The 10,483-nt window shown below is 35.3% G+C and overlaps 1 protein-coding gene across 4 annotated transcripts; it reads right to left on the minus strand.

Moving 5' to 3' along the window:
- Positions 1–633: 633 nt before the first annotated feature.
- On the minus strand, positions 634–8,762 carry LOC114422470 (topless-related protein 1-like). Of its 4 annotated transcripts, none has more exons than XM_028388844.1 (27): positions 8,606–8,762; positions 8,047–8,183; positions 7,743–7,922; positions 7,512–7,625; positions 7,268–7,426; positions 6,515–6,692; positions 6,272–6,398; positions 6,074–6,183; positions 5,764–5,932; positions 5,550–5,659; positions 5,365–5,434; positions 5,185–5,258; positions 5,001–5,096; positions 4,827–4,922; positions 4,530–4,657; positions 4,178–4,412; positions 3,929–4,090; positions 3,764–3,856; positions 3,409–3,555; positions 2,647–2,757; positions 2,365–2,544; positions 2,148–2,276; positions 1,976–2,071; positions 1,611–1,799; positions 1,366–1,532; positions 884–1,101; positions 634–814 (listed from the first exon to the last, which is right to left on the minus strand). In XM_028388844.1, the coding sequence occupies exons 2-26, from the start codon at positions 8,124–8,126 to the stop codon at positions 900–902; spliced, it is 3,402 nt and encodes a 1,133-aa protein (XP_028244645.1). In that variant the 5' UTR covers positions 8,127–8,183; positions 8,606–8,762; the 3' UTR covers positions 634–814; positions 884–899. The 4 variants fall into 4 exon arrangements, with proteins under 4 accessions (XP_028244645.1, XP_028244644.1, XP_028244643.1 ...); XM_028388843.1 differs by adding an exon at positions 8,284–8,355 and having other exon boundaries at positions 634–1,101; positions 8,606–8,746; XM_028388842.1 differs by having other exon boundaries at positions 634–1,101.
- Positions 8,763–10,483: the final 1,721 nt, after the last annotated feature.

Genomic DNA, 10,483 nt, shown 5'->3' on the forward strand with positions numbered 1-10,483 from the left:
CTTTAAAAAGGATGAGTGGACAACTCACTCTAGAAGACAAACAATCCCAGCTATTGATAAGAAAATCAATGATATTTCATGCATTAGCTTTACAAATCATAGATAAAAAAATGTACAGACATTATTTAATCTTAGAAAAACATTTTTGAAATTCTGATGTCATAGATACTTTCTTTAGAATGTCCATATCAAAGATTTGATTTGTATTTTTCAACATTCAACTGACTTCTCAACTAATTTTGTTAAAGATATAATCAAACAAGCTTTTACTCAAAAAAACTTTAAAGTTAACTAAAATATCATGCCAAACATAAGAAGTATTAAGGAGAGAACTATACTTTAGGAACCAAACTGACGATTTATTCTTCAAAAGTTATTTAAATAGAGAATATGGGAACGATGAAGACGACGCGGACAAGAATAGCACGGTAAGGCTGAAATGGAACTCACAAAAGGCAACATGTTAGGATCAACCAATCTAATTAAATAGCTAGAAGCAACTTGAAAGTACTCAAAAGAACTTGTACATCATCTTAGCATTAAACTTAACAAGAATTTTTCACATCTATTGGCAAATTACAATGTGATTTTGGTCTTCCAACCAAATGAGTTGCTTAAATAGCTAGAAGCAACTTGAAAGTACTCAAAAGAACTTGTACATCATCTTAGCATTAAACTTAACAAGAATTTTTCACATCTATTGGCAAATTACAATGTGATTTTGGTCTTCCAACCAAATGAGTTGCTCCAAACCTTTGGCATGTACGATGGATGGATTTAACTTAGCTGGATCAACTGAATTGGAGAGAGTGCCCTGCATTAACTTAAGTACAAATTTAGTTCTTAAAATGGCCAGCAAGCCAAGTATGTAAAAGAAACTTGCCTTCGGCTGACATGGATCATCTTTGAGCTTGATCTGAAGGTCCAACTGAAGTAGCTGCCACATTGCTTGCAGACCCATTCTCAATCGGAGGAGGCACACCCCACTTGCCTTCAGATTCAAGGGGTTCAAAAACATGAACTCCACCGTCCGACAGTCCTAAAGCAAACTGATTTGGTTCTTGTGGGTGTGCAGCGATTACAAGTGGTTGTATGTTGGAACTGTTGCATGAAGATAATGTTAGTATTCAACAAAAAGTATAAGAAGGATTATTAGCAAATTCTAAATTTAGAATAATCCAGGGTAACTTTAAAAATGACTAAATTATAGGCAATGGCACAATTAGAATCAGTTTTAGATTGACTCTAGTTTTAGAAGCAGTATAGAAACTAAAGCATGTTAGACATTTTTCTTTAAATTCATAGAATTCTCTTCCCCAGCCAGCTGACACAATCAGACAACTAATTCTTAAACAAACAGATTACCTGACACTTGCAGGAAGATATGAAGAAGGATTGATCCGACAACGTAATCTGAGGTTTGAAGCACTAAATACACAGATTGTTGCATCTAAAAAGCTGGCATATACCAGCTGGCTATCACATGAGAAAGTTGCATACGATATTGGTGCAGATGAGTCTCGCGGGAACCACTACAATTGATGCCATTGGTATCAGATAAAAATATTATAAATGAAATTATTTACGCAACACATTGAACTGAGGCTAACCTGCTTTAGTCCTTCTAATTTAGTTGCTTCATAAATGGCGAGCTGAGTTTCATGTACAACCAAGAACTGTATTTGATCTTGATGAAATTGTACACGGGTATCTGACTGTGCTGGTGGTGTTCTCCCAGGAGGAAGCTGCAAGAATCTAGACTTCTGCTTTTCCCATCCATCAGTATTCCAAACACAAATCTGCATTAATAAACAGGGCATAAAAGTAACTCCCCATATCATCACTGCACTGCCATATTCTATACTGAAAGGGGACAATACTTGATAAAAACTAGTTAAAAGATTTAAAACTAGAAGTTATTTTAGTGCAATTTAATAATAGAAATGCCAGATCTATTGTACTAAGCCATCATTACCTGAGCATCAGCTCCAGATGAAACTAATACATTCAATACATGAGAGAAAGCAAGACCAGTAATTCTTTTAGTATGCCCTTTGAGTTTACTTTTAACCTGCAAAGGAACTTTGCATTAACATAAAAAATCTCAAATCATAAGTACAAACTGGTTACAGGCAGACAGCTGTTACCTCATCAACACGGACATTATATATTTGAATAGAGGAATCATCCATGCCTATAGCGATAATATTGTTATCCTGAGGATGGAAAGCTAGAAAGGTTGCCGCAGGTGGCGGAGGCATGAAAGTTGTCATAGTCTGCACTTAGCCAAGAAAATTTAAATTGGTTAATAGGCATAATTCCAAAATGTATAGTCTTTAGTAATGGTTAGGCTCATAGGTTTACCTTAAAAGTCATCATATTAAACAGAGATATCTTCCCTCCTGATGCAGACATTACATACGAGTCATTTTTGGACAACGCAAAGCAGGGTACAGCATCCTCAGGATTGCTATCAGCAATGTCATTTGTCATCAGGATGCCACTCGATGGTTGCCACAACTGAGGTTGCAAGGTAGCAGTGGCCTACAGGATGAAATATCAACATCAAAAGAGAACATAATTCTGATTGCCAATTTCTGAATAGAGAAAAGTAGTCTGCGGAAGTAACATCACATGTTCTCGCACCTTGCCAGATGAGTTACGCTCATTTCGCTGCCATTTCCAGAGCAGGTGAATGGCATTTGATGCTAATGCCAGAATAGCATTACCTGAATTTGTATATATCAACCTTGATATCTGTCAAAATAAAGCATCACAACAATTTCAGTCATGGAGAGGAGTGAACCAGAGAAACCTTAAAAGAATGAAGGTGTCCAATCATTATTTCAATTATCAGCACAGATAAGAAAAAAATTACATGAAAAAACAGTATGCTAATCTAATGCTCAACCACTTCATCTCCCACATTTATGCATCAAGACACACAAAACAGGTTCTATCTAAATCTATATATATATGGTAATCCGTAACACAAACTGAAATCATGATTTTGGCCAAAAAAAATTACATGGAACAGGACAATTTTTCCTGCAAAAAGTAAATAGAAGCAAGAAATCCCCAATTCTCCTTAGGTCCATAAAGCTAAATCTGTAAGATACTAGTGTTACCCAATAATAATAGGAAAAGTTTGTTTTAAAGTAAGCAAGCAAGGATGTATCCAATCATCTAGTGATTAAGATCCAGTTGCACTTTAGATTAAATTAAGGGTTGATAGAGTCACTTCAAAGGAGCCTTTCCTTTGTAATTATAGTGGAAATCATCACTGTGGACTACAAGGGTTTGAGATAACACTAAATCTAACCACAAACTTCTGTAAAGTTGCACTCGGAGTTTGACAATAAAATTTCTATGGGAGGATATACAATACATTTGAAGTAAATAACATACCTTGGTTACTCTTACATTCTCCGGTAGTTTCAAGGATCTACATTGAGATTGTTCATTGATTTCAGTGAGCTTCCATATCTTTGACTTGTCATTGGATTCTTCACTTATTCTAGGTTTAACATCACCCAAGTTTCGGGTATCCCCATTCTGACAAGAAATAGACATATAGTTAAATATTAATAAATAATAATCACCATATGATAAGTACAGCCATTCCTATTATCGAATAAAGGAAGAAAATAAATTATTTAACAAGAGTTACATGTTGAGCAATAAAATAAACATTAAAAAGAACGGTACAAGTAACATGCAAATAATGACAAGTCCCAACTGATACAAGGACAAGATCACGAACCATTCCAGCAATAGCTACTACAGATGAAGCCCTCTCTGCCAGTGCAGCACTGGTTGCAGCAGCGGCAGCAGCAGAAATTGGATTAATTGTAGGCTGCCACAAACATTGTGTTAGATTAGGTTTTATAAATAAGAAAGGAGGAAAGTGTTATATCTACAAGTCTACCTTTGTCAAGGCTTCAGATGCTCTTGATGCTTCATATAAAGAATTCTCTAGCGTACGCAACAAACGAATACCATCCCCATTGGCTAAAATTTTAATTCCATTCTCATTTGCAGAGACAGCTAAAAGTGTTCCATCCTTGTTGAAGCGAATGCGTGGGCTCGCCTAAAGTTTAAGATTAGGCAACAATTAGCAAGCAACTACTATTTCTAGAGTCCAGCTCTCCAATTTGCAATAAAATAATTAACTTACAGGGAGACCCCCATCAGCATCAACAGTAGTCAAAAGCTGAACATTATCCATATCCCAGAATTTGATGGAGAAATCATCACCAGCAGCCAAAAATCGATTTTTGGTAGTATCAAATTGCACAACACCCAAAGATCGCTTGCGAAATCCTTGATAAGTCCTTTTAACAGCTCCTTCACTTTCATTCCATTCAACAATGGAGGATTCCCCATCTTTGCTTGTCCCACATGAAAAGAGCCTGTAGTATAGTCATAGCCAAAAAATATTTGTACGTTGGTATGAAAAGAAAGTATAATTTAACTGCACAGCAAGACTCAAAATAACACAAGGAGACCTAGCTGAGAATATATATTACCTTGTACCATCAGCACTATAAGCCATGGTTGTGCACCAACGACCAGGAGCTTCATAATCAACACGAGATCCCAAATTGTCATACAACCATGCTTTTATTTTTCCATCTAATGCTGTTGAAAAGATGAACTACAACATCACAAGACAATGACCATCAGTAAGAAAACCAACCAGAAAAAAAATGGCCAAGTAACTTTTGGGAGGGGGAGGGATTATATTCATATATATTAATGCAGCTGAAGGAAACATGCCAACAAACTCAACTAACAATCCCAAAGGTACAGAAGTCAATTTGTACCTGAATGTTTTCTTTATAATGTGGGCAGACAGAATAAACAGGAGCCTCATGACCTTCAAAAGTATACTGCTTTGCACCCGAAGCAGCATCCCATACCTTAAATTGCATAATTTAGTTAGCAACATATTCAGTTCCTCCACTTCAGCAAACCAAGCTCATGTTCTGAAAACTTACCTTAATGGTTTTATCATCACCACAAGTTATCACGCATAGTTGCTTATTTGGATGGGAAAATGCCAGATCATTTACTCCACCAACATGAGCATCAATCTAGAAAACAGGTTCATAAGTAAAACAAATACAATAATGCACATCTGTATATGTATATGTAATTATGTATATATGTGCATGCGTGTACCTCCAGGTGCTGTCGTATTTCATCCCCACCATGGTAAGAGTATATCTGAACAATGTGCCTTGAGTAAGCAACTCCTGTTCATTGAACAAACTCAAATGCGTTACTGATTGCTTCAGTTGACTTCTCAAGGTATATATTATATCATTTAAACATTGAAGAATTAAAAAATTCTCAACTTACCAAATAAAGCACCATCAGGACTCCAAATTACACGATTGACAGAAACACCCGGATCTTTGACAAGAGCAGCCTGAATTGATCATAATTAGTTTTTTCTTCAGTCATGACAAAATTACAACTCTTGCACTTCAGCACAAATTCCTATTCCTATAAAGAACATTCATACATAAAGGTAAAGAGATAACCTGAAATGGCATTGAACATGCACTAAGATCCCAAACTTTGAAATTCCTTGAGACCAACCGCTCCCTAGAACCCACCTCCCACAAAGCAATGTCCCCCACATGTGTACCAACTGACATATTGTATCAAATAAAAGTCAAATGGCAACTTGATAGCAAAAACATGCAACTGAAAAATAAATCAATGTTATTAAAAAGCCTTAGAAGAGCAGCAGACCAAGAAGTAAAGATTGTTGCATTGGATGAAAGTCCATGCTCATAGGAGATGAACCCTGATTAAGAGTTCGCACAACAGTCTTAGGTATGTCATCAGGTGCATTAAAAGCTTGACTATGTTGACCATGACCTGGGAATGTAGCTGACAACACATTGACAGGAAGATTTACCTGCATAAAGTGATGAATAGAAGAAAACATGGGTTAAAACTCAGTTACACTATAGTGTTATACCATAAGCAATTCATTGGTTTTGCCACCAAAGCCTACAATGAACTGCTAATGGTATGTCCATAAGCAAAGACGGATTACCTCATCTGATATTCCCATTGGCCTTGTTCTCTTAGCAACATGATCTGAGTCTCCAGATGGATAGTCAACAGAAGGATTAGTTGGGGGGGTCCTAGGATGCTTCAAAGCAGCTTAACAAGGCAATGAAACATGTTAAAAGTCAAAGTTAAATTTTGATGATCGCATTATGACTACACCTAAAGAGTCAGTGAACAATACCAGGCATAGATGGAGCACCAAGACCTATAGCTCCACCTCCAGAAACTGCGGCATGTGCTACAGTGGTAGGATTTGACATCCAACCAGCCAGGGGTGTTGGCACCGGTGCTGGAGTAGGCTGAAAAGGCTGTAAACAAGAAGTGCAACAAGGTCCAGCACCAAAATAAGAATCGAAACATAACAGACATATATAATGATGGTCATGATACCGAAAGAAGGTAGATAATCAGTTCAGGAGCCCACCCCATGTGCACCAAGTGGAGGAAATCCTCCAGCCTTTGGTAAGGCACCTAATAGCGGGTTATTAGCAGGTGATGGAGCTCGTGCACCATTTGGTTGTCCACATGAGTGATCCACAAAAAGAGTTTTTATGTCGGGATTTGGCCGTGGATTCTTGCAAAGTTGATGCTGCCAATTTAGGCTGTAATTTATTTTTTAAAATAAAAGCAATTATTTGTTAATAGAATATAATTTAAGCAAATTGTCAAAAGAGTATCTTCAATGGAAAACCTAAGACCATAACTGGCATAACAATGATTTTTAACCGCAAAGAGGCACAAAAGCAGATAATGCACAGTCAAATATTGCAGCACATTACACTGGATACAGAATTACAGATACAGATTGATGAAACTAATGTTATCCCATCCTACTAAAAACTACGTACCCCATTGCCCAGAGGCTCTTCGCTATGCGAAGGTATGGGGGAGGGATGTTGTACGCAGCCTTACCCTTGCATATGCAAAGAGGCTGTTATCCCATCCTACTATTGGTTAAAAAAAATTGCTATGTATAAATGGAAATTTTGAATGATTGAATAACAGTAACATCATGCATTTCAAAACCAAGAAACACAGAAATCTAAATATGGCAGAGATGATCTCCATCAATTGAAAATAACGATACTAAATGATTGAATTTGGGTACCAGAAAGTTATTTCATATTCAAAGCACAAATATGGAGAAATAAATATGCTTGGACATCGGAAAAATTACCTTTGATTGATGAGAGTCCGTAACCTTGAGTTTTTAAGGTTGGGAAATTGCAGTTTGTCACGAAATAAGGGATTCGCTTCAATTAGCTTTTTGAGCTCAACCAACATGATTGCTCGTGCAGATTTTGTATCACCATACTTAGACAATTGCTCATTTTCCCTACGTCAAGATTAACTCATTAGCTAATAGCTGCATCTTACATAACTTCTAAACTGAAAACAGGAGTAAAAATTAAGACTGGTACCTGAAATTTTCCAATGTAAGAAGCTGTGTGATTTCCTTGAACAATTCTTCATTAAATGTAGCAAACACTTTCAAATCCTTCACTAATATTTCTACAGCCTTGGACCGGTCATGCCTACGAAAATTAAAAACAGTTCAACTAAACTTGTCTGCTAGTAGTAGAAGCCTAGAACTAGAATGCAGAGAGTCAAGTCAACAACAGAATCTAAATGTGAACTCGTTGTGAGCTTACTTATCTAAAGCCTCCAGATACTTCTGCTTCCTTATCTCAAAAAATATCTTCATGGAATACCTATTATCATCCACCTTTGTGAAACCAGAGAGGTATTTCTCCACCTCATCCCAATTGCCATTGTGCACTTCATCCTCAAAATATTTCATGTTAAAGAAAAACCCTGACTCCTGCTCAAGCCTATTATTATTTTTAACAAAAAATAAAATAAAATAAAAAATAGTTAATTAATGAATGTGGTATAAAAATACAAAAAAAAAAAACACCCCAAAAATAACCTAACAAAATAACAAACTAGCCCCACTTGTGCACAGTCTCCTTGAACTTTTCCTCATCGAGAAACTGCAAGATCAGGAACACCAATTCCCTACTGAGAGAAGACATCGGAACCCCCTCGTCTTCGATTAGATACACACTAAAATGAGCAACAGTGAACTAGATCTGCAAAAACAAAAAAAATAAATAAATAATAAAAATCAGCTAGGGGACCAGCCACAAAATAAAAAATAAAAAAAAAAATACTAATAATCGAAATCCGCACCGTCAATGAAATCATCTAACCAGAAGCATTTATTTATGGAAGAAACCCCTCCTCCGTATTTCCAAAATTAACCTAAGAAGAGAAAGAAAGAAAAAAACGATGCGGTTTCGGTGGCCAAACGAAAACGAAGAAAAAAAACGAAAACGATTTGACTCTATCTACATCCCACACGATCGACAAAGCAACTTTAATCTAAGATGCATGAACCTAAAGTTTCGCCCTAAAAAAAAAAGAGCATAAAATTTTTATTAACAAAATAAAATAAAAATTGAAAAAAAAAAAAAGCCACAGATTCGGAAACATGAAAGGGAGAAACTCTAACCTTCAAAGCTACCACATCACAAACCAAACCTCTCTCTCTCTCTCTCTTCCAATTCTTGCACTTTCTCTCTCCTCGCGGAAATGAACTAATCTACTCGCTCGCTCTCTAGAAACTCGAAAATATATAGAGAGAGAGAAAGAGGTCATTTGAACTTGCAGAAATAGGGTGTTTTTTATATAGGAGGCGACAGATAGTGGAGGTGATAAGTAATATTACTTATCAATCTAATGCAATAAGCTATCTGGGAAGTGAGAGCACTTATATTACAAGTGCAGTTAATTGCGGGGCCCACTAAGCCGGCTTCGGTTTTGTCTAAACAATCGGCTCGGAATCTCGAGCTAACAGCTGTCCTTCAGCTCCAGAACGAGGGTAATTGTCCCGTGCTGCTGCGACATGGAGCGAGTCTACGATTTTAACCGTTGGATGTTGGTATTAGTTTCGTGAAGATGATGACATGGAGGATCCGACGGTGGAAACGGGAGGTTGATGGGTAGGGGAAAGGCGTGGATAGTTGCTGAGAAAGCGACTTTTACTGGGTTGAGATCCCCCCGGTAACGACAAAGTTTCTCGGAGGGGAGGGGGGACCCATTATGTTTGACCCTGGAGTTTGTGGAGTATTACGGTTCGTGCCATCGCGAGATGCGCGTTTTATCACCGTGTGATATGGGCTTTAATTGCGATACGAGATGGTTTGGAATTGGTTTGTTTGATGCCGAATGCGCTCGCGAGATGAAAGTTAAGTAAAGTAAGTGAAGTGAATTAAATGTGTGGTCAGAGAAGTGTGTAGGTTATTGTCCTTGTCAGGTGTGTACGTCTGCCTGTTCTTTTCCACCTAGTAACAATAAAATAAAGATAAATATTCAAATATCCCGGACAAAATAAAGTGATAGATAGAGAATCAGTATTAAAAAAAAATCAAACAGTAAAAGAAAAAAAAAGTAACCCACAATTTATTTTGGGAAAGTGACAAGATATTTATTTTAAGTGTATTTAGAGTCTAATGTTTATGAAATAATAATATAAAATAATTTATATTATCATTTAAAATCTATTTTTAAAAATTTATATATTTTTTTAAATCTTATATATTTATAATATCTTTTAAATTATTATGATATAAATCTATTAAAATTTAAATTATCATAAAAATTTTATAAAAAATTTTGATAATTCATAATATTTTTATCTAATTTTTAAAATTCATAAGAATTTTTTATATTAAAATAATTTTTTATTGTTTATGGAGTTATAATATAAAATAATTTATATTATTATTCGATTATAAATTAATGTTTAAATTATTTTTAAAAAATGAACACATTTATCATATGCGATGAACTATCATCGGATAAATGTGTAACTGTTAGCGTTTAATATTTTTTTCATATTTTATATAATTTAATCTCTATAAATCTAAAGTTACTTTTTTTTAGTTTTTCATTAATGTTTGTTAACATAAAAATGTTTGAGAGACTAAATTTTGAAAAAAAAAAACATATATTGAGACCTGTCACTAATTTATATTAACGCAAATGGAACTAATGGAATCACTTAATGACACTGATTTTTTTATAGTTATTTTTTATTTACGAAACTAAAATTCAACACCTTGTTTAAGATCAATTAAATTATTTGCTAGTATATGGACCACCAAATATTGATAGACATAAATAAATAAATATCTTTTTGAATGACTTGAAATTTAATCTTTCAAATTAAATATTTTATTTAAAGCCATGAATTAGTTCATTATGAACTTGGGTCAACGAAAATATACAGTGAGCAAACTAAAGACTTCTTCATGGTTGGCCAACATATATTCTTACCTTAATTGTATATTAGTTAAAATTAGGTATATTGACGTATGTTAACTATGTT

The sequence above is a fragment of the Glycine soja genome, chromosome 8 (genome assembly GCF_004193775.1).
Source record: "Glycine soja cultivar W05 chromosome 8, ASM419377v2, whole genome shotgun sequence".
In the NCBI taxonomy this organism is placed as follows: Eukaryota; Viridiplantae; Streptophyta; class Magnoliopsida; order Fabales; family Fabaceae; genus Glycine; species Glycine soja.

Coding starts and splice junctions, on each gene's coding strand:
- LOC114422470 (XM_028388844.1), bottom strand. CDS start 8,126: ATGTCTTCTCTCAGTAGGGAATTGGTGTTCCTGATCTTGCAGTTTCTC. Junction 4,923..5,000: donor GTGATGATAAAACCATTAAG/GTAAGTTTTCAG, acceptor ATGCAATTTAAG/GTATGGGATGCTGCTTCGGG. Junction 2,072..2,147: donor ATAATGTCCGTGTTGATGAG/GTAACAGCTGTC, acceptor GTTCCTTTGCAG/GTTAAAAGTAAACTCAAAGG.